The 25,249-nt window shown below is 36.5% G+C and overlaps 1 protein-coding gene across 1 annotated transcript; it reads left to right on the top strand.

The window, feature by feature from the left end:
- The first annotated feature begins 1,023 nt into the window (after positions 1–1,023).
- LOC123534597 (zinc finger matrin-type protein 5-like) lies at positions 1,024–17,108 on the top strand. The gene is made up of 4 exons (XM_045316909.2): positions 1,024–1,190; positions 4,764–4,823; positions 6,893–6,967; positions 16,195–17,108. The coding sequence occupies exons 1-4, from the start codon at positions 1,064–1,066 to the stop codon at positions 16,431–16,433; spliced, it is 501 nt and encodes a 166-aa protein (XP_045172844.2). The 5' UTR covers positions 1,024–1,063; the 3' UTR covers positions 16,434–17,108.
- The last annotated feature ends 8,141 nt before the right edge of the window (positions 17,109–25,249 follow it).

The raw sequence follows: 25,249 nt of genomic DNA, 5'->3' as shown, positions 1-25,249 counted from the left end.
TGAAAACCTTAACGTTTACTCTCGAGTTTAATCTCTTGTTGATTTGTTACTGTCTTTGCGAATGCATACAGACATTACATGTAGGCCTGAAAGGACAACCTCCGCGCAGGAATATTGTCAAACAATCACTTCTGTACCGATAAGGGGAAGTTTCACTGTGTAGGTGTTTCCTGAAAGGGGTGAAACATTTAGTACCTTAAAGGTAAAGGTAAGTTTTATTTACCGTCGCTTCGTGAAACAATTAACATAAGCTCTCTAGAGCTTTTCTGCGACCCTATATTAAGAACAGTTAAAACAAATTATACCTCACCCCCAGCAATTTGCTGGTACCCATTTACAGCTGGGTCAACTGAGGCAATTGTGATAAAGTGCCTTAACTGCCCAAGGATACACCGCAATGGAAGTAGCCATGATTCGAACCAGGGGCCTTCACTTCCGTAGGAAAGCGTCTGAGCCCTCTCGACCAATGCGTCCACTTATAACCTTAAAGGCTGATCACTACCAAATCAAATGTAAGCCTCACAAGTAGTCCAAATATAAATAGTACTAATCTTTTTTTCCTTTCCTATAGTGTCTTTTCTCAACAGCAACCTAGTTTACTTTTACCCTACCGTGTTTCAGGATGTACCATTTTGCATTCTGTCGAAATCGGCATGTTCCTATTTCATGCTAGGTAAAAATTGCGGCGTAAGAATTTAATGTCTCGAAAAGAGAAATTGAAAGAAGAGAAAAGTAGTAAATTCAGCGGGTTGTATTTAACGAACTGTAGTTTTCTTATATAAAAGTTAACACCCCGTTTTCTTTTTGTTTTTCTAAAGTAGCGATATAGTTCTTTATGGGAATATAAGTCTCTGAAAATCTGATATGCTAGAAAATGTCGAAAAACTGTTATGAAGTAAGTGGATTTTATATGAAATAAAGAACAGCCAGATTTAGTGGTGTTCAGCCTAAAATGGTTTCATATTGGTGGCTGATACCTAGTTGTGAAAATTTTCGTTCCTAAATTTATATGAACACCGGTTAAAAAATTAGGCCGAATTTGGTACGAAAATAAAGTACAGTGATGGGTAAACGATATTACTGCGATTTCTGTGACAGATCATTTGCTGACCGTGGTGTGAACAGAAAGAATCATTTCAAAGGCTTACAACACCAGCGCATGAAGAAACAACACTACGATAACTTCCGTGGTATTCGTGTTTATTTAATAAAAAATTATTCGTACTCAGTATTTTCGCCCTCATCTTCAGACTAACCAGGATAAACTTATTTTATGATATAGCACATTTTTTGACTAATGTGACTAGTTCATATTGCAACACGAATTATGAAATTAGCACAGTCTTTCCTGAGGAAAATGTAACCAGATTTTGTGGGACCATTTCTGTTCATTCCACCGAAATATGGGAAATTATTTTTAGCTCATCTGATTTTTTGAAAAAAAATGATGAGTTATTGTCATCACTTGAGCGGTTGTCGGCGTCGGCGTCTGCGTCGGCGTTGCCTGGTTAAGTTTTATTTTTAAAGGTCAGCTTTTCTTCTAAACTAATCAAAGCTATTGCTTGAAACTTGGAAGACTTGTTCACCATCATAAGCTGACCATGTATACAAAACATAACTCCACTGCTTTTTGCAAGAATAATGGCCCCTTTTGTACTTAGAAAATATCAGATTCTTGGTTAATTTTATGTTTAGGTCAACTTTTCTCCTAAACTAATCAAAGCTATTGCTTTGAAACTTGAATACTTGTTCACCATCATAAGCAGACACCTGTACATCAAGAAACAATAACTCCATCTTGATTTTTGCAAGAATTATTGCCCCTTATTGGACTTAGAAAATCAGTTTTCTTGGTTAAGTTTTATGTTTAGGTCACTTTTATCCAAACTATCAAAGCTATTGCTTTAAAAACTTGCAACATTTGTTCACCATCAATAGCTGACCCTGTACAGCAAGAAACATAACTCCATCCTGCTTTTTGCAAGATTTAATGGCCCCTTTTGGATTTAGAATAAATACAGATTTCTTGGTTAAGTTATTTTAGGTCAACATTTCTCTTAAACATCAAAGCTATTGCTTTAAAACTTGCAACACTTGTTCACCATCATAAGCGACCCTGTACAGCAAGCAACATAACTCCATCCTGCTTTTTGCAATAATTATTGCCCCTTTTGGACTTAGAAAATCATTTCTTGGTTGAGTATTATGTTTAAGGCAACTTTTCTCATAAACTATCAAAGCTATTGCTTTAAAACTTGCAACAGTTTTCACAATCATAAGGACACTGTACATCAAGAAACATAACTCTATCCTGCTTTTGCAAAAATGATGGCCCTTTTTAGACTTAGAAAATCATGGTAGGACAATATTTCTATTATACAAAAAAAAATCAATGAGCGTCAGCACCCCAAGGCATGGCTCTTGTTATTATGAAATACATGCGCATAATTCAAATTAAAGAAAAGAAGCTAAGGTTTTGTATTTAGATTAAAAAAAGTGCACACCTTCAGAAAATACACAAGTCTTGTAGTAGACGTTCCTTATTATCAGGTAGGGAATTGGTCCAACTAATTTGACGCGATCCTAGGAAATGTTGAGATATCTTTTTCATATGGGCAATATGTCCACTGGCGTCAAACACTCAAATGACCAAAATAGTTGAAGCAACTTCCGATGAAATTTTCACTGCCAATGCTTTACATGCTATATGTTTAAATGCCAATTATTTCACGAATTGGCCATATAAATTAAAATATAACTTATATGTATCAAAAGGGGATTCAATTCCTCATTAATCTATGTTAAAATTATCAAATAATATCCAAAATTACGAATGTTCTGGTGATTTAAACCTTTGTATGTACTGTACACAATCAACGTTTACCATGTGTTTACACGCCATCTAAAACCAATAACTTTACATGGATGACTGTGTACTGTGATTTAACTTGAAGTTCCATTATTTGGGTCCTTCAAAGTTTTGACGTTTAGATTGCCTGTCACAAATATAAAACAATCTTAACGTCAAATTATTTTGACTAGTAGGGAACAAATTCAACAATGCCTGTTCTATGTTAAAGGTAAAGTTAAGCTTTATTTAACAGCAGTGGCTAGAGAACCGGAATCGGTTCCCTAGACAGCGAACTTATTCGTCCGGAACCGGTTCTCTAGCCAAAGTACCGTGCATAGGCTAGGGAACCGGAATTTTATTTCTATGCATAAAACTGTTGAAATTCACTTTGTTTCTTTTGGTAAGTATCATGTGCATATTCTTATCTTAATAAGTTAATAATTTACCATTTCAGCAAGCTATGCCCTTTTATTTATTTCTGTTTACTGTGTCTCCAGAAGTGTACTCGCCGCATACTGTCCGCCATATTGGAATGATAAAATAAACTAGTACGAATGAATGCGAAATCGTCGACACTGGAGCCGAAATAAACTTGAAATTTAAACTTAAAAGGTATAAGACAATAAAAGAAACGATTAAAACAAATTAAGTAATTTCTGTTAATTAGTATTGATTACATATCTTTGAACGTGAAATGCCGAGGTGTTACAAACAAGTATTTAAAGTGATCAAAGAATCTGTATGAAGTTTAAAGGCAATTAACATTAAATGTTCATCTATAAACATGTAATGACCCAAATACAAACCAAATATATTTTATATTTAAATAATTTAAACATAGTACAAGTTTAAAGCAAAATTTAATAACATTTAAAAACTGCAAAGTAGTTTATTCACGCATTCATTCATACTAGTTTATATCATTCCAATACGGCAGACACGGTATATGCGGCGAGTACACTTTGGAGCCCAGTAAACGCAGATAAATGCAAGGGCATGATAAAAAAATTTAAGATAATAATATGCAGACACTTACCAGTACAAAGTGGATTTCGACAGCATTATGCATAAAAAAAATTTCGGTTCCCTACCTATGCACGGTATTTTGCTTAGAGAACCGGTTCCGGACGAATAATTTCGCAGTCTAGGGAACCGATTCCGGTTCTCTAGCCACTGCCTTATTTAACATCACATAATTATTATCCAGCATACAACACAAGCTACAAAGCGCTTGTGCAACAAACTACATTGTAGGTATCCATTAACAGATACTGCATATTCACTGTTCCCACTACATGTTTTGCCCAGGGGTGTTTTCACCTCAAGCCAAACAAAACTGGGGGTGAAACATGGAAAGTTGGGGTGACAAAATTAAAGTAAAAGAAATTTTTGTGTCCATAATCATTAACTCATACATTTGTTTTTCTCAGTTTTCTAAACTGTTGAAATATAACTCTAAAAGTTAATCAACCATTAGCTTAATCATCTGTTAAAACTGGGCCCAAAATTTCTTTTCAGTAAAACTATAACATCATACTAGTATGTGTTTCCCACTAAGACTAGTATTTTGAAACAAAATTTAACAGGCGGTTAGTTTAACAGCCTGTTAAAGTTTCGAACAACTGGGCCCTGTTGATTTATTTAATACATACTCATGTAATAGGAAGAGCAATGTACCATACCTTATTTTTTCTGACCATCCCGTGATGACAAGTGACATGTCTTTAACCCGGCCTATTATACACATCAGTTAGTCTGATAGTAAATAAATAAATACAGCAGTGAAACCAGTCTAAATTACCTAACTCAAAGACTGTCCGTTAAGCACAGAGAATATACATCCACTTCATATCCATTAAATGCCATCCATTACAGTCCATTACTAGTACTTAAAGTTTGCTCTTTATTTCAGATGCTGCCACTATCCTTGCTGAAGATTCAATGAAGACTCCGTGCAAAAGATTCTTTAATGGTGAATTTTGTTTGTAAACTTCAGTTTTTAGCTTGACTATACAAAGTGTATGGAGAGCTATCCTACTTACCCTGGCGTCGGCGTCTTTCCGCGTCCCCACCTTGGTTATAGTTTTTATGCACTTTCTCTTCTTTCTCCTTATCTCTGTATTAATTACTTGATGGATTTGCTTTAAACTTAAAATAGTTATTCCTCATCATCATCCACATCATCTGGCATAAGGGCCATAACTCTCACACCAGTATTTCATGAATTATCCCCCATTTTTACTTAGAATTTCAGGTTTAAAGTTTTGGTGCACTTTTACTCTATCTCAGTTGTAACTGTATGGATTTAATTCAGATTTAAAATAGTTGTTCCACATCATCACCCACATCATATGACACAAGGTTCATAACTTGCACCAATTTTTCATGAATTATGCCCCCCTTTTTATTTAGAATTTCATGTTAAAGTTTTGGTGCATTTTCACTCTTTCTCTGTTATTACTAAATGGATTTGATTCAAACTTAAAACAATTGTTCGACATCATCACTCACATCATATGACATAAGGGCCATAACTCTGGCACCAATTTTTCATTCATGCATTATGCCCTCTTTTTACATGAAGTTTCAGGTTAAAGTTTTGATGCACTTTCACTCTTTATCTGTTATTATCTAACAGATTTGATTCAAACTTAAAGTAATTGTAGCACTTCATCACCCACATCATATGATACAAGGGCCATAACTCTGGCACCAATATTTCATGAATTATGCCCCCTTTTTACATAGAATTTCAGGTCAATGTTGGTGCACCTTCACTTTATCTGTGTTATTACTTAATAAATTTTATTTAAACTTAAAATAGTTCTTCCATATTGTCGTCTTCATCATATGACACAAGGTCCATAATTCTGGCACAGATATTTAGTGACTTATGTCCCTTTTTAGCTCACCTGAGCACAAAGTGCTCAAGGTGAGCCTTTGTGATCGCCCTGTGTCCGCCGCCGTCAGTCATCCGACGTCAACAATTTGACTGTTAACACTCTAGAGGTCACAATTTTGGCCCAATCTTAATGAATCTTGGTCAGAATGTTACCCTCAATAAAATCTTGGATGAGTTTGATATTGGGTCATCTGGGGTCAAAAACTAGGTCACCAGGTCAAATCAAAGGAAAAGCTTGTTAACACTGTAGAGGCCACATTTATGACTGTATCTTCGTGACACCTGGTCAGAATGTTAATCTTGATGATCTCAGGGTCCAGTTTGAATCTGGGTCATGTAGGGTCAAAAACTAGGTCACCAGCTGAAATCAAAGGAAAAGCTAGTTAAAACTCTAGAGGCCACATTTTTGACCATATCTTAATGAAACTTGGTCAGAATGTTAATCTTTTTGATCTATAGGTCAAATTTAAATCTGGGTCAGGTGGGGTCAAAAACTAGGTCATTAGGTCAAATCAAAGGAAAAACTTGTTAACACTCTAGAGGCCACATTCATGACTGTATCTTCATGAAACTTAGTCAGAATGTTAATCTTGATGATCTTTAGATCAAGTTCGAATCTGGGTCATGTTGGGTCAAAAACTAGGTCACCGGGTCAAATCAAATGAAAAGCTAGTTAACACTTTAGAGGCCACATTTATGACCATATCTTAACGAAACTTGGTGAGAATGTTAATCTTGATGATCTTTAGGTCAAAAGGTCAGGTGAGCGATACAGGGCCTTCATGGCCCTCTTGTTTTATTCATGTGGTGTCAGCCAATCAGAATATGAAAAAGCAAGTTTTAAAGTCAGGTCAGAAATGGAATCGATATTGCTTTCCAGAACTTTAAACAAAATGGAAAATGATAATAAGAACCACTGAACTAAACCGACTGCCAGTATGGTATTTAAACTGTATTCAATGTTTGGTCTTGCCTGAAACTAAAATTTTCCTTAGACACATTCACAAACTGTCAAGTTGTGTGACTGCATTGGATCTCTTTTGTTCTGATTTCGAATAGATACTTCAGCTACCAAATAAACATATGACCTAATTAAGAGCAGCAGTGCAAAATTATAGTATTTGCTACTTTATTCAAAGGTACGTGTGATTATGGTGATGGCTGCAAGTTTTCACACATGACACCTGAGAGACGCCAGTATCTTCAACAGCAAGGTAACTTAAGGATTTAGGATTTCCTCCAAACTTAAATTTATCATTTGAGCCGCACCATAAGAAAACCAAAACATAGTGCGTTTGCGACCAGCATAGATCCAGACCAGCCTGCGCATCCGCGCAGTCTAGTCAGGAACCATGCTGTTCGCTAAAGGTTTCTCTAATTACAATAGGCTTTGAAAGCAAACAGCATGGATCCTGACCAGACTGCACGGATGCGCAGGCTGGTCTGGATCTATGCTGGTCGCAAACGCACTATGTTGGTTTTCTCATAGCGTGGCTCATTTATTGTAATAATGATAAAAACTTTTAAAACGTATTTAGGTAAAATAATAAGGACAACATCATTTGGTATACAGGTCCTAGACCTGTTTAGTTGGACTATTCGAAGAATAAGGATGGCTATTCTGCTCACCAGGGTGTCAGCATCTCACCTCGGTGAAGTTTTTCATACCGGTCCACATTTTGACAAAACTGTTTGACAGATAGCTTTGAAACTTTCAACACGTGTGTACCATCACCATGTCCAGTTTTAGTCAGGAGTACATAAATCTATCAAGGATTTTGTCTGAATTATAGCCCCTTTTAACTAACAAATCATAGTTAAGTTTTTCGTACCAGTTCATATTTTGTTTAAACTGTTTGACTTATGGTTTCGAAACTTTTATCACTTGTTTTTTATAACAGTCTTTATCAGTAGGCAAGAGTGCATAACTCTGACAAGTATTTTAGCTGAATTATGGCCCTTTTTTTGGACTTAGAAATTGGTTGAATTGAACGTGTTGTCAAAACTATTTGACATGTAGGTTTGAAACTTTGAACACTAAGTCTTGTTCATCGTCATAATATCTATCTGTAGTTAAGGGTATCTAACTATGTCAAAGATATTTGGCTGAATTTTGGCCCTTTTTGAACTCTGAAGTCAACCAGTCTATATTTTGTCTAAATTGTTTGACATAATTATGGCTTTGAAACTTTGACCTCTTGTTTACCATCATAGTCTCCATAAGTAGGCAAGACTACATAACTAGGACAAGGATTTTGGCTCAGTTATGCAACTTATGGCCCTTTTTGACACAAAAATTAAAAATCTGAAAATCTCTGGTATTATTTTGACCCCATACTTACATGTACATCAGTTCTTTGAATATTCAAGCGCACTGTTAACAGACAGGTCTTCTTATCTATACATACAGCTCGTATAATTATTGTCATCAAACTTTACAATAAGGGTTGGTTTTGGTAACGAACAGACGTCTGGTAGTTTAGTGTCTGGTATCCTAAAGATGAAAGTCACTAGGGTCAAATATTGTAATAGTACTTGTTAAAGTTTCATGGCTTGCTTCTTGTTTTCATTATATTTTTCAAGGTTTATCAAAGTTGATTCCTTGTTAGATTAGTGATGTGGTTGGTTGGCTGAATGGATGGATATATTGTAATAAACTTGGCCAATGGGTAGTTTATAGTAATACCAAGTTTGGGATTGCTGATTGCTTTATTGATTACGTGGAGCAAAAGTCACTGTTACTAGAAATAGAAGAAACAGTTTCCACTCCATAACTTTAGTTTTCACTGAAGAAGTATTGAAAATACACTTGGCTTATAGGTAGCTTTTAGAAATTGCATATGGGGTCAGTGGGTTAAATTTCAAGGTCAGCATAACTTAATCTGCATTATAACATTGAATGTCCAATTTGACCCAGTGATCTTAGGCATTGGTATGTTGTTTCTTCTTTGAATGTAGAATTTTTTGAGAGCAGTGGAGGAGCAGTTGTTCTAATTGACCAGACGCCGGCTGTCAGTCAAACCAATAAATCGATAAGCGATCAACCAATCAATGCGCTTGATTCGACACACACCTCCAGACGGTGTTAATGTAAATATTACCCTCTGACATTGCGATCTCGACACCGATAAAAATAACTGATAAATTCGTTTTGAAAATGATTATATATACAAGTAAAACTTATTAGAAATGGTAAAAAGGTGTCAGTGGGGACTTTGCAAGTCCGATAGTCGCTTCCCAGAACGCCTAGATTATTCCTTTTCCAAAACCTAAGTAAAGTTTTGAGAAGTATCTTTGCTGGATTAAGACTTATGGACGTCCTCACAGACAATTGAGGACAATTGAAAGTGGATAAAATCGACGGAAACTACCACATATTTGTATATACAATGGTATTAATATATCTAGCTTTCACTTAATTCACATTTGATCCGGGCGCCGTGCGATAAATTAGTCTAAATTTGGCATCGTAGGTGGCTACGAGCTACGGTGTATGTGTTCACATTAAATACGGGCATCGTGCCATATTTTTTTTTTTTTTTGGCAATTTCAGTGCAGTTTTCTTGCAGTCACCGCAGGCTTCCAACGGAACTCTTACGTGCTGGAGATGACCAATATATATAACCATCTGAAAAATGTTATGCCATATAAAGGCCGCCACACGGAAATGATGCGGCCGCTGTAGGGTGGCCGCGCGATGAATTTCACAGTATCCATGCGATTTCATTCGGTACTTGCAGCAAGCAGGAACCTTGTGGCAGCTCTGCGAGTGCCATTCGAATGTCTCAGGTGTCTACTATCTCCGTACGATTTCTTTTAGGCACTTTGTCCACGGAATATCGTGCGTTGGCTGCACGATCATGTCTACGGCATGTCTACGGTCTACGGGCTTTCAATTAATTCAAATACAGAACAGCCCGTACAAAAATCGCACAGCCATACCCCCCCCCCCCCCACTGCCTCCGCAGTCACACAGAAAGGAGGATACGGGCAGTCTCTGGGTTCTGCAGACACATCGTAGGCCAAGGATAAACTAGGCATTGTTGGTTTATTTCTCAGCCATAGCACTTCTTATCGGGCATTTACATAACAAGAAACTGTGAAGAGAAAGTACCAAAGTAGCAAAAATATGAACTACAAGTGCTACATTATTCGTGCCCAAACTTCCAGTTGCCTCGATCAACATGTATGTATACGTGGAAAGACATCGGTGATGTGAATTCTTTTTAGGTTGATGGAGAAGGGCTATTTATACCTAAAATGTAAATGTATCATTATCCTTCAATGCACTTTTTCCAGTTTTGCACACGGGGCATAAGTACTGATAGAGTACAAGTCGAGAAAATACTAAGAAAATATCAAACTGAATGATAAACAATTTTTATAATAATAAAAGCACGCATAAACTTGTCAGTGATTTATTAAAGAAGCAACACAAAATTTTCAACAATAAATATCATCAGTAATTGTCGTCGTGTAGCCTTCTTCCGTCTTCTTTTGTCTTCTGAATATACATGCTTTCTCAACTCCCCGAATGTCGGAAAATCCCAAAACTATCAATGTAAGACTCCTAACAGTACTTTCTCGAAATTCATCTAAATGTTTTAAAGACACATAATAAGACAGAAAATTCTTGCCAATCTCTTCAGAAATATCGCGTAAAGTAGCAGCAGCAGCCATTATCGATCTAAATGTCGGAGGTTTAGTTTTTTGTGGTACCACGTGACCTGTAGGCGGAGCTTGGCGTCTGGTCAATTCTTGTCTGATCTTTAATGTTTTTATTTTGGTAAGTAAAAAGAGCTATTTAGATTATATAGGGTCAAAGTCACCGCCACTAAAAACAGAATTTTTGCATGTCAGTGAAACAGGACATATTATTGGTACATGTGTGGCAGATGGGCATGCGGAGTCAACTTAAAGTGTTTTATCTCAAACTTGAGTAGTTCTTATCCATTGTTCGCTAAACTTGTTGTACCCCCCGACAACAAAGTTGTAAGGGGGGATATACTGGTTTCAGGTTGTCTGTCTGTCTGTCCGTCTGGCCATCTGTCCGTAGACGCAATCTTGTGCGCACCATCTCTCCTTATCCCCTTGACACAATTTAATGAAACTTCACACAAGTGATCAGTACCAACAGTAGTTGTGCATGGGGCATGTTAGGTTCTTTTAGAAAAAAAATTTGTAGAGTTATGGGACTTCGTTTTTTTGTTACTATACTATATACATAGACACAATCTTGTGCGCACCATCTCTCCTCATCCCCTTGACACAATTTAATGAAACTTCACACAAGTGATCAGTAACAACAGTGTGTTGCATGGGGCATGTTAGGTTCTTTCAGAAAAATTTTTTGCAAAGTTATGGGACTTTGTTTTTTTTGTTACTATACTATATACATAGACACAATCTTGTACGCACCATCTCTCCTCATCCCCTTGACACAATTTAATGAAACTTCACACAAGTGATCAGTAACAACAGTAGTTGTGCATGGGGCATGTTAGGTTCTTCAGCGACAAAAATTGCAGAGTTATGGGACTTTGTTTCTTGTTAACATACTATGTACATACAGTCTGCATATGCAATCTTGTGCGTGCCTAATCTACCAAACCCTTACAGAAAGTTTAATGAAACTTCACACAAGTGATCAGTACCAACCCTAATTGTGCATGGTGCATGTTACATTCTTTTAGATAAATATTCTGCATAGTTATGGGACTTTGTTTTTTGTTACTATACTGTATACATACAGTCTATATACATACAGTCCACATAATAATGCAATCTTGTGTGCATCAAATTGCAATGTACTGTGTCAGTGCATGCGGGGGTACGTTCATCACCTTTAGTGATAGCTCTAGTTTACAATGTTTATGGTAATACATGAAATATCTCAACTGAGTTGGATAACCATCTGGATTGTCCCAGTGGCTCTGGAGTTATGGCCCTTGAATTACTCAAAATTGTGAAAATTGACAATGCCTGCTCTTAGACTGACTTCAGTAATGTTCTTAGCGATTGTTCATCAGACTTGGCCTCAATGCTTATGAGCATAATATTTCAGCCAAGTCCAGTTACCCAAATGGATCTCTCAAGTCTTTCTGGAGTTTTGTTCTTTGAAGTACTTAAAATTGTGAAAAAAAAAACTGTGTCCAGTTCTTATCTGTAATTCTCCCAGATATTTATTAACAAGATTGATAATTAGCAATATATTCACAGTCACACTTGAGTAATAGCCCTTGAATTATTTGAAATTGCTACAATTGGCAGAGTCCACAAAAAAGCCTTAAGCAGGTCTTATCCAGTGTTCCCTGAAACTTAGCCAGAATGTTTATTGGCATAATGTCTTCTCTAAGATCTATAAACTGCCAGATAGTTGCTGTCACTCTTGAGTTATGGCCCTTGATTAAGTTGAATTTAAAAAAAACTGACCTTTGTTTTGCTAAATAAGTATTTAAAAAGTCAAGCATAATTCCCTTTTGACAGGTGTATTTTGTGACAGTTTGCCTGTCTTGTTTTTGCTGTACATGTATTGTTTTTGGGGTTGCTGCTAAAAAACAGAAAAATGTTATCTACTCAGTAACTAATTAGGACTGTGATATTGCATTGGAACTTTGTATATAGGTAGCGTAATAGGGCAGAAAGGTTGCGGGGATTGTTTTTGTGACTGCTAGGGTAAAGGTCACTGGTAGGTTGATTTCAGAGTTACTGAGGATAAAAATGTTTGAAGAAAAAATGATTTCAGAGCATTTTTACCCCTCTTGATTTGTAACAAAAGTATTCTTTACACTGCCCTGTATAGCTTTTTGTCAACTGCGAAAAGGGAGATAAAACCAGACCATGGAGTATTTATTATATTTTAGTTTTGATGTATCATGATCAAGCAGCGCCGTAGCCACACTGAGGCAAACCGAGGCAGCTGCCTCGGTTAAAATTTGAGGAGCCAAAGAAAAAGTAAAAAGTAGGCTTATCACTCTGATGAAAAATTCAGTTACAAAAGTTCAAAAAAGTATATTAATATAAATAGAATATATCAGAATATCATATGCCTCATTACATCCTTGAGGCAAGGTGAGGTAGAAATCTTAGCAGTCATACTGATATCCTTGCCAGGCCCTTGCCCCATCCCCACTCCCATCCCCCAGTTGGCTGAGAAGTGACCTATACTCATCAAAGTTAAACCAAATTGTTTATTATCATTATCAAATTTAAACCCCAAAACGCACCAGAGGCCACTCTTTTATACCGATATTTCAAAATTTTACTAAAGTGTTGTTTTTAGCTCACCTGTCCGTGCGTGCGTGCACGCGTGCGTAAACTTTTGCTTGTGACCACGCTAGAGGTCACATTTTTCATAGAATCTTTATGAATATTGGTCAGAATGTTCATCTTGATGATATCTAGGTCAAGTTCGAAACTGGGTCATGTGCGGTCCAAAACTAGGTCAGTAGGTCTAAAAATAGAAAATCCTTGTGACCTCCAAAGAGGCCATATTTTTCAATGGATCTTCATAAAAATTGGTAGGAATGTTCATCTTGATGATATCTAGGTCAAGTTCGAAACTGGGTCACGTGCCATCAAAAACTAGGTCAGTAGGTTAAATAATAGAAAATCCTTGTGACCTCTCTGGTGGTCAAATTTTTCATGGGATCTGCATGAAAATTGGTCAGAATGTTCATCTTGATGATATCTAGGTCAAGTTCGAAACTGGGTCACGTCCGGTCCAAAACTAGGTCAGTAGGTCAAATAATAGAAAAACCTTGTGACCTCTGTAGAGGCTGTATTTTTCATTGGATCTGTATGAAAATCGATAAGAATGTTCATCTTGATGATATCTAGGTCAAGTTTGAAACTGGGTTAACTGCGGTCAAAAACTAGGTCAGTGGGTCATATAATAGAAAATCCTTGTGACCTCTCTAGAGGTCATATTTTTCATGGGATCTGCATGAAAATTGGTAAGAATGTTCAACTTGATGATGTTTAGGTCAGGTTCGAAACTGGGTCACATCCGATCCAAAACTAGGTCAGTAGGTCAAATAATATAAAAACCTTGTGACCTCTCTAGAGGCCATATTTTTCATGGGATCTGCATGAAAATTGGTGAGAATGTACATCTTGGTGATATTTAGGTCAGGTTCGAAACTGGGTCACGTCCGATCCAAAACTAGGTCAGTAGGTCAAATAATAGAAAAACCTTGTGACCTTTGTAGAGGCCATATTTTTCATGGGATCTGCATGAAAATTGGTCAGGATGTTCATCTTGGTGATTTCTAGGTCATGTTCGAAATTGGGTCAACTGCGGTCCAAAACTAGGTCAGTAGGTCTAAAAATAGAAAATTCTTGTGACCTCCCTAGAGGCCATATTTTTCATGGGATCTTCATAAAAATTGGTCAGAATGTTCACCTTGATGATATCTAAGTCAGGTTTGAAACTGGGTCATGTGCGGTCCAAAACTAGGTCATTAGGTCAAATAATAGAAAAAACCTTGTGACCACTCTAGAGGCCATAGTTTTCATGGGATCTGTATGAAAATTGGTCAGAATGTTCATCTTTATGTAGGTCAAGTTTGAAACTGGGCCACGTGTGGTCAAAAACTAGGTCAGTAGATCAAATGATAGAAAAAACCTTGTGACCACTCTAGAGGCCATAGTTTTCAAGGGATCTGTATGAAAGTTGGTCAGAATGTTCATCTTGATGTTATCTAGGTCACGTTTGAAACTGGGTCAACTGCGGTCAAAACCTAGGTCAGTAGGTCTCAACATAGAAAGACCTTTTGACCTCTCTAGAGGCCATATTTTTCAATGGATCTTCATGAAAATTGGTGAGAATGTTCATCTTTATGATATCTAGGTCAAGTTCGAAACTGGGTCACATGTGGTCAAAACTAGGTCAATATGTCTAAAAATAGAAAAACCTCGTGACCTCTCTGGAGGCCATATTTTTCATGAGATCTTTATGAAAATTGGTGAGAGTGTTCACCTTGATGATATCTAGGTCAAGTACAAAACTGGGTCACATGCCTTCAAAAACTAGGTTATTATGTCAAATAATAAATAAAACCTTGTGACCTCTCTAGAGGCCATATTTTTCAATGGATCTTCATGAAAATTGGTCAGAATTTTTATCATGATGATATCTAGGTAAAGTTCAGAAGTAGGTCACATGAGCTCAAAAACTAGGTCACTGTGTCAAAGAATAGAAAAAACGATGTCATACTCAGTTCATGTGGGGGCAGGTGAGCGATTCAGGACCATTCATGGTCCTCTTGTTTTTTGGAGGAAGGGGGGGTAACGCGGTTTTACAACAGTATTTCAGTCATGTAACTGCAGGCCCACTAAAGTGAGGGTACCCCGATACCTCAAACTTTAGACTAGAAAATGCACAAGAGGCCACCACTTTATATCAGTATTTCATTTTTCCAGGGGGAGAGCCTCTTGACCCCCTAACATGAGAGGGTTCTCCATTCAGTACCTAAACATTTACACCAAACAATGCACCATAGGCCACCATTTCGTATCTGTATTTCACAATTTTCCAGGAAGAGAGTCCCCCTGACCCCACTAAAATGATGGGGGAACCTCTCCCATACCTTAGAATTTATACCAAAAAGTGCACCAGAGGCCACCATTTCATACCTGTATTTCATTTTTTTTTTCTGCAGGAGACAGCATCTCAAAATCTAGACAAAAAGTGCACCATAGGCCACCATTTCAAATCTGTATTTCAAAATTTTCCAGGAAGAGAGCCCACTGGGGGGCCCCACTAAAATAAGGGGGGAAATCCCCACCATACCCAAAAAATACACCAAAGGCCCCCATTTCATACCAGCATTTCAAACATTTTTAGGGCGAGATCCTCTGACCCCCCCCCCCCCCCCCCCCCCAATCGCCAACACAGACAAAAGCCCCCTCCCCCATCTCGGGCTATAAACTACTAGTAGACTGATGAATAGCATGTTCTTGTATGTCTTTACTGGCTTTCTGATTGTATTGCCTTTTAGTTACAAAAATGATTATATCCGACCATATAAGACTAGGATTAATCCCCAAATATCCTTATTAATATATTTTTTTTCTTAAAATATGGAAGTATCTCGGTTTTTACTGTGATATAACACTGTCTGAGAGGGCTTCAGAACGCACCAGAGCCTTCCTGGGGACAACAATTACAGGGGGAAGGTATGCCCCCGGATCCCCCTAGATTGCCTCGGTTAAAATTTGTCTCTGGCTACGGCACTGTCAAGTCTATTTTACCTTGATCATATTATTAAGCTAAAACAGATCTGAAACTTTCATAAGATCTTAGTGCAAACTCTTGTGTTCATCTCTAGAATGAGTTGACTTTTATGAATTAAGTTTTTTTTCTTTTAACTTAAGGGAGAGCCATGATTTTACAAGAAATTGACAGTTACTATTCTGTTAATTATTAATTTGATTTTAGTCACAAAAGATAAGGAGGAGAAAGAGAGGAGACAGCACAAGGAAGAATCAGAACCAACACTGGAGGAATGGTTAGAGAAGCGAAACAAGAAACTCAGAAAAGACCATCCATCTGATAGTACAGCTGAAGTACATTATGAGTTACCTCCCTTCTTGATGAGTGTACCAAATTTACCTCCATCTTTGTTACCTCCAACTGCTGAAGAGTTGTTGAATAAACCTCAGTGTGAGTGGGGTTGAATGGATTATGAAATATATTGCTTACAAGTGAAAATAATAGTGGATGAAGATTATTCCAAAATTTTCATTTTAAAGTTTGAGGTGATAAAGCAAGTGGAGACTGTTTATAGCAGGAATGGCAAGATTTAGCAAGGAAGAAGTCCTACACCACAGTGCAAAACAACAATAAATAGACAGATCAGCGGATAAGACAAAGTGAATGATAAGAGAACTTTTGATATTTAAAGCCAGTTACATAGACTTTTAGGGTGGAATTGAGGCTATTGTAATACCTAAAAATTCAAGCGTAAAAATATACATCTTATATTTGTTTCTTGCCTTTTTGAGAGTAGATATATATATTTGTACAATGTAGAGATGGTACTTACCCAAATAAATCAAAGGGGGACAACTCTGAATTGATCAATAAACTGAAGCCAACATTAAACATTGATAAAAAGTGAAAGAAAAATCAGATAGGTCCTTTTTCAAAAAACTTATCAGGCAGACAAAATATGACCTACATTTGTTTAAATCCTATTGTATTCAATATACAATATGCACGCTTTTCTCATGACTTACACAGACAGTTATTTTGTAAGTTGTAGTGAGGCCCTGATAGAAAGTTTAGTAATGCATGAAGATTAATAGAATAATGCATACATTCCTTTGAAGAAAATAAACGACATTAAGAAAACATTATAAGTTTTGATCTTTTAGCCAAAGTTGTTTATTTATTGTTCTTAATGGTGATACATTGTTTACACAACATTTATGTATCAAAATGTAAAATGTATATATCCAACAATGAGAAATAACAAAAAAAGTTAAATTGGTAACACAAAAATTCATTGTCGTCAAATATAATTGCAATGTTTTAAGTAGTGGTTCTAATTACTAAAATGTTAAGGTAGCTGACAGGTAATGACTCTATGTAATGTATTTTAAGCAATTCTCATTTAAACATTCTCTGGAGGGAACTAGCACGATCATTTGCTTTCCTTGAAAAACGAATAAATGCTGAAAAAGCATAAAGGGGATTACTCTATTTGATGATTTTCGTTACAGGTCAACTACCCTAAACAAACTAAAAGGTGTTTTAAATTTTTTGTTGAAAACAAAGTAATCGGATAATTTCAGATATCAACATTAATTTAAAACTTATACTGTTTACACAACTTGAAAAAAAGGTTTTGTTGGGGCCTCTCATTTACAAATATATCAACAATCATCACCTAATTGAGTGCATTCATGAGTGGAAAATATTGATAGTAAAATGGGTAGGGGTTTGTTTACAATATAAAATCTTTAATAACTTCTTTAAGGTACATTTTTGGTATGGTTTTGGTAAGCTTATAATAAAGAGCATGTCATTCTCTTTCACTCAGAATTTTTTCAAGCGTTTTAGACTCTTGGCTAGTCTTGGAATTTGACTTTATTAAAAGACAAAAGGAAGTTCAGTATAGGCTCTTTCAAAATGTTGAAAGTAGAGTAAACTTACCTTATACTCTATTGAATTTATTTAGCTGTGGGAGCTTTTGATATGGACTATAATTGGGGAAGTCCTAAAATCTTTGAAAAACGGTCAATACAAGAGTTGTCCATTTTGCTTAAGATATTTTGAGAAAGTCATTTTTTAGATATCAAATATTTCTATTTTTGACATGGAGAAGAGGAAAACCATAAATATATTTAGAAATTTGGTGCACTTAGCTATCATTTCACTCTGAAAAAAACCTATAAAGATGAATTTGAATTTTTTAGGTACCATCTCTATACAATGTCATTGAAAATAAGGAACTTTTGTGAACTTAGTTACCTAAAAGTGGCATAATACATGGGTATGAAAAATGTAAGGTTATAGAATGTTATTTAAAGTGATGGTGATTTTGTGATATAAATTGTTCAATTTCAACAGTGAAAAAAACGAAAATCTCCATTTAGTATTACATTGTTTAAAAGAATGCATATCAGACATTGAGACTGAAATGAGAAAGGAACTGAAAACCAGTGTTAAATTTGCAAAAAGCCGTATAGAAATTGGATAGTTTTCATAGTTTCTTAGCATCTGATCAGACTTCCCATTTATTACAAAATATTTTTTCTGCAATTTACAAGTATACTTTGTAAACTTCAGTAAGTTTATGTCAAGGGCCACTTTTTACAAAAACAAAAAAAGTTTAATGAATTACATGTAAATTAAACTGGGGATAAAATCATTTGCAGCAAAGTCAGTTAAGTCTGAGTCCAAACATAATTAGTCTTTTATCATGCTGTACCATTGTCTAATATAATATATGTTGGATAATTATGTTGTTTTGGAAAATTTTGGGATAAAGTATTGTGTACTTGGTAGTGAAGATTTCAGTTTTTCATGTAAGCAGTTTTCTCTAAAGCAGTCAAAATCATTCAAACTTCACAGATGTCTTCAGCATCATTTGTTTACCCCACATGATACCCCAAATTTGTTTTTGTCAAAGTTATGCCCCTTTTGAACTTGGACAATTTTTGTTGTAAGGAAGTTTCTCAGAAATTGCTTTGCCAAATGCTTTCAGACTCCACACATATCTTAGAAGTTCCTCAGAAACTGCTTTGCCGAATGCTTTCAGACTCCACACATATCTTAGAAGTTCCTCAGAAACTGCTTTGCCAAATGCTTTCAGACTCCACACATGTCTTAGGTTCTGACATCACAGAAGAGTTACAGATGACTCCTATCGATTTTGAGGTTAGTAGGTCAAAGGTTAAGGTCACAATGACCCGGAACAGTTAAACGGTTTCCGGATGATAACTCAAGAACGCTTGGGCAAAGTATCATAAGTTGATAGGGAGGTTGATCATGACCAGCAGATAACCCCTACTGATTTTGAGGTCAGTAGGTCAAAGGTCAAGGTCACATTGAAGCAGAACAGGAGAACTGTTTGCCAGGTAATTTGAGAATGCTTTGGTTTAAGATAACATTTGATACAGAGGTCACTTATACATTTGTAACTGGTAAATGACCCATAATTATTGATTTGAGATCAGTACGTCAAATGTCCAGTGCACAGTAACCAAGTAATTTCTGTTCCTTGTGCAGTTACTGAATGCATCAGGGGAGGGGGGAGTGGCTTTTCGTGTTCTTCGAGCTCTTGTTTATATAGATTTTTTTATTAAAAGTAGTAGTAAATTTGTCTCTTCACTTGTAAACAAAGATTGCTTAATAGCTGCCATGTTGTTACTATTTATGGTAACTCAGATGCATATAAGCAATGTTTATCTAAACACATGTGCATGCTCTAATCTATTTTTACAATGACTTCTTTAGTTATATTTAGATAATGTCACGGATGCGTCATACATAATCATAGTCACAATGTCTAGCCTGTGTTTATTTACATATGACATTTCTTTCTAAAAATAACTTATGATCAAAAGTTTCTATAAATAGCCAATCAATCAAATGCTAGAAAAAACAGATGCTTCTCTGTAAATATGAGCTGGCAAGTGGGGGACTGTTTTACAGCGGGAAAGCAGATGTGTCCAAATGTTTTCGATGTCACATGAAGTTAAGCGTTTGGGAAAGTACGGACTGTGCTTTGAGACAACATTATAAATGGTTTCCAAACTGCGAATATCTCAAAATTGTGGGCACCCCTCAACAAAAACAAACTGGATGTTGGTAAAGTACCACATAAGGTGCTTTGGAACAGCAACAACAACTTGGTAGCTTTGGAGCATTTAGTTCAACAACTACAAGGTCAGATTTGTTTGTAAATAATAGAAGTAAAAATGTACAAGTATAACGTTGCATGAATACGTCTTGGTATATGTTGTCAATAAAATTGAATAACTGGAACTTTGTATTTTGACCCTTATTACTCATGCGTAAAATACAACATTTCTCCCTTATTCTTGGAACGACTATAGTGGTGTTTGGTATTAAATGAAAGGGTTTGACAAGTACTATTTTATTGTTTACATAAACATGTGTGGCCACTCATACGTAAAATGCGTCAAAGTAAGCTTACCAGATCCTTACACTTTGATATCCAAAATGGGAGTGAATGAATTTCAAGGGTAAAGTATAATAAATGGAGTCAATATAATAAATAGCAGTTTTCTGATTGGTTAGTGATACGATGCATTCTGATTGATGTCTCCTGGATCAGACGCATATAAATCATAGGTCGATTTTACTATGACAGAATGCGTTGCCTCCCTGGCAGCATCGTACCAAAAATGAAAAAATGGTACTAGCAGCTTCCTCGCTTGGCGCTCAGCATTAAGAGGATAGTGCTAGGACTGGTCAGCCCGGTGTCAGTATAATAAGACTAGGTGGGGTATCATGTCATGTGTCTACGGCGTGATATTCCAGTGAAGCAGCACTATAAAGTTGGGCATTGTGCTCACTGCTACAAGTAGACACCATCGTTTATATGACTGAAAAAATGTTGAAAAAGACGTTAAACCTGTACACACACACAGAGAATGCGTTGCGAACTACTGCATAACGCCACCACCAACAACAACACCCCCACTACAATACTTTTGACAGCAAAAATCTGTCTTAAAAGCGTACGAATGGCATGTAAGTTTTGTACGAAAATCATTTTACGTCTTATTCACAAATGAATAAGTGCCCTTTTTGTCACCAGTCATTCTCCAGGCGTGACGCCATGCTGAGGTATCAACGTTATACGAGCCACTGGCAGTTATTCACAATCATTACAAATATCTGACACTTGGAAAGAGATGACGTTTCAACATCCATTTTCTTTGGTCGTTTCAGGACCTAGTGGTAGTGAAAAAAAACTGAATGGCCCAGAAAACTGTTACTATCAAATCACATTAGACCTCGGCCACATACTACATAAAGGATTCCCAATACATAAATGTTAAAGAAGCCTGCTGGTCTTTGGCGACTGAGAGGTGTTGCAAATTTTATTACCTCTCATGAACAGACTCCATCAAACCGAGTCTGCTATTATTCTGCTTGGTTGCATTCTATGCTTCCAAAGGATTTTTTTCTCACCTGAGCCAAAGGCTCATGGTGAGCTTTTGTGACTACTCAATGTCTGTCGTGCGTCCGTAAACATTTTTAGCTCAAGGTGAGCTTTTGTGATCGCCCGGTGTCCGTCGTCAACAATTCGACTGTTAACACTCTAGAGGTCACAATTTTGGCCCAATCTTAATGAAACTTGGTCAGAATGTTATCCTCAGTAAAATCTTGGATGAATTCGATATTGGGTCATCTAGGGTCAAAAACTAGGTCACCAGGTCAAATCAAAGGAAAAGCTTGTTAACACTCTAGAGGTCACAATTTTGGTCCAATCTTAATGAAACTTGGTCAGAATGTTACTCTCAATAAAATCTTGGACGAATTCGATACTGGGTATTCTTGGCTCAAAAACTAGGTCACCAGGTAAAATCTAAGAAAAAGCTTGTTAACACTAGATGCCACTTTTATCATATGTCTTCATGAAACTTGGTCAGAATGTAAATCTTGATGATCTTTAGGTCAAGTTTGAATCTGGGTCACGTGGGGTGAAAAACAAGGTCACCAGGTCAAATCAAAGGAAAAGCTTGTTAACACTCTAGAGGCCACATTTATGACTATCTTCATGAAACACAGTCAGAATGTTAATCTTGATGATCTTTAGGTCATGTTTGAATCTGGGTCATGTGGGGTCAAAACTAGGTCTCCAGGTCAAATCGAAGGAAAAGCTAGTAAACACGCTAGAGCCCACATTTATGACCATATCTTAATGAAACTTTGTCAGAATGTTAATCTTGATGATCTTAGGTCAAGTTCAACTCTAGGTCAAGTGGAGTTAGAAACTAGATCTCAATGTCAAATCAAAGGTAAAGCTTGTTAACACTCTGGAGGCCACAATTATGACTATATCTAAATGAAACTTGGTCAGAATGTTAACCTTGATGATCTTTAAGTTAAGTTCGAATCTGGGTCATACGGGGCCAAAAACAAGGCCACCAGGTCAAATCAAAGGAAAAGATAGTTAACACTCTAGAGGCCACATTTATGACCATATCTTAATGAAACTTGGTCAGAATGTTAAACTTGAATATCTTTAGGTTAAGTTTCAATGTGGGGTCAAAAACTAGGTCACCAGGTCAAATCAAAAGTAAAGCTTGTTAACACCCAAGAGACCTAATTTTAAGTTTGAAACTCATGGGAGTTGATCAGAATGTTAATCTTAATGATCTTGAGGTTAAGTTCCAATCTGGGTCAGGTGGGATCAAAACCTAGGTCACCAGGTCAAATCAAAAGTAAAGCTTGTTAACGATCTAGAAGCCACATTCATGACTGTATCTTCATGAAACTTGGTCAGAATGTTAATCTTGATGATCTTTAGGCCAAGTTGGAATCTGGGTCATGTGGGGTCAAAAACTAGGTCACCAGGTCAAATCATATTTCCTAGACTATTTGATTATAATTACCTGATGACCCCAAGTGATTAGGGGTCACCTGACTGTGACCTTGACCTACTGACGTACTTTCTTATTTTTTAAGATACAGCCTTGAAATTTGGATGACATGTACAGTTTTGCACACCGATTTCAAAACTGACGTGACCATGAATATGACCTACTGACCTACTTTCTAATATTTTAGCATCAGTTTGCCATTTTAAACATGTGGCTCTTGTTACTCAGGTGAGCGATTCAGGGTCATCATGACCCTCTTGTTTAGATTTTATTGATGATTGAAGCTAAATATGATCAAAGAATTGCTGATGCTGTGAAATATCACATTAATTTAAATGCAAAAGAAGAAATCCTCAAAGTTTGATACACTATCAAGGCTGAATTGGAAAATTAAAACTTATAAAAATAGTTAAAAAAACTTAAACAAATTCCTTTTAACACATTGGAGTTCTAAGACCGACTTAAATCTAAAGAGAAACCTAGGCTGAAAACCTTGTTACGAAAGTTTGATAAAATAGTAATTGTACTTTTTATTTTCTTAATGACTTGATTTTTCTTCACTTAAATAATTGAAGAAATTAAGTTTAAATGCCTCCATTTGAGAAATAATCTGAGGAGGAGGAGGCGGTCGAGCTAGATGAAAAGGAAATTGGAACTACGTACGTATTGTATATACTAACTATCTAATCGATTTTCAACTAGAAATAAGCGGTTAACTTGCCTGCCAGACCTTTGGATAGAGCAAAAGATTTATCCGTTGATTTCATTGTTCAGCTCGAGGCGTTGTTTAAGTTTTGATTATGTTGCAGTGCTTGGTGAGAAACAACAGTTGAAATATTAATCACAAACGACTCATTCAATCTTTCCTCTCACGAATTTGGGTTTTTAGCCACATAGTGTGAAGACCGGGGATTTACACCCCCCCCCCCCCCCACACACACACACCCCACCAAAAACACACACACACAGACGAAAAAGAACAAACGAGATAAATAATCTGCGCACAGCCGTTATTAACAAAACATAGGTTCAACTAAAAATTTAGAGGAGATCGAAAATTAAAATTGCAATGGCCAAACAGAAATCATGAAAACCCGGACTGAACTTCCGATGAAATAAATATAAAAAATACAAAGGAGTAAGTGTGGCTGCCAGGGTACGTACTGTTTAGCTATGGGAATAAATGCTGGAGTGGTACCAGGCACAGATAGATTAAAGCACGTTCTTCAAGACAACGTGCATGTCAATATATCAAATCAATTCACAATTCAAAAGGAATGTTTTTTTATCAGTGTCTCAGGTTCGGCAAATCAGTATATTAGAAACGCTGCGCCGTTTTTCACAAAATGAAGGGAGACGCTACTGAGACGAATATATTCTTATTAAAAGAATTGTGTGGCATTATATTTCTGGCAAGTCTGACACGTTTTGTTCTTTTTATAAGATTATTAAACTCGTGTGTTCATTCAATTTTGGCAAACTTTTCTGTCTTTCGTAAAAAAATAGAGGTAAAAAATTTGGGGTCATGTTTGACCTATCTTTAACTTCTTTTGTTGCTTGGACGGATACCAAAACAATGGGCACAGGTATTTACCATAACAAGATGATGTGTTGCATGCAAGAGTTGATCCCTAGCTCCAAGGTCAAAGTCGCACCAAGATCTCTGAATTCATTTGTCTTTTCCGGTTATAACTTTCATACGCATTGCCGAGTATTACAAATAACTGGGCACAAATAGTTGCTATAACAAGACAATTTGTCATATGATAGACACATGCCGTAACTCAAAGGTCAAGGTCATGATTAGAGGCCAAATATTTTATGTAACGTTTCTCTCCCGGCCTATTATATTTGTAAGATACTCAAATAACTTCGCAGAAACGTTCAACAAAACAAGACAATATGTCACATGCAAGACCAATCCCCCTTGCTTAAATGTCAAGTTCGCACTTAAAGGGCATGGTTTCAATCAGTCAGTTTTTTTGCCTAATCTATAAATTTTGTATTAGTTTTCTTGCCTTATCTATATATTTTGTGTAAACAGATTAATTTGCAAATAACTTAGCGAACAAATTCACCATAATATTTTTTCAGTGGACTTAGATCCCTAACGTCACACTTCGGGTTCATCTTAAACATTCTTTGTTTTTACAGTATACAGCGGGGTATTCGTATGTCTAGTGATTAACCTTTAACCTGCTAAATTTCTAAAATTGACTGGTCCATCATTCATTTTGGGCAATAACACTTATTATTCAAAGGGATGTTCACTGAAAATTTACTAACCGATTAACGAACAGTGCAGGCTGATCTTGGTCTGCACTGGTCACATATGCAAATTCACTTGCCACCAGCCGGCTAAAAGTTAACTGCCTCTACCAGGTGTTTTGAAATGAAAACAACTCCGG

The sequence above is a fragment of the Mercenaria mercenaria genome, chromosome 12, assembly GCF_021730395.1.
Source record: "Mercenaria mercenaria strain notata chromosome 12, MADL_Memer_1, whole genome shotgun sequence".
NCBI classification, from domain to species: Eukaryota; Metazoa; Mollusca; class Bivalvia; order Venerida; family Veneridae; genus Mercenaria; species Mercenaria mercenaria.
Note: the sequence above shows the minus strand (reverse complement) of the source record. Positions and strands in the feature narration are given on the sequence as shown.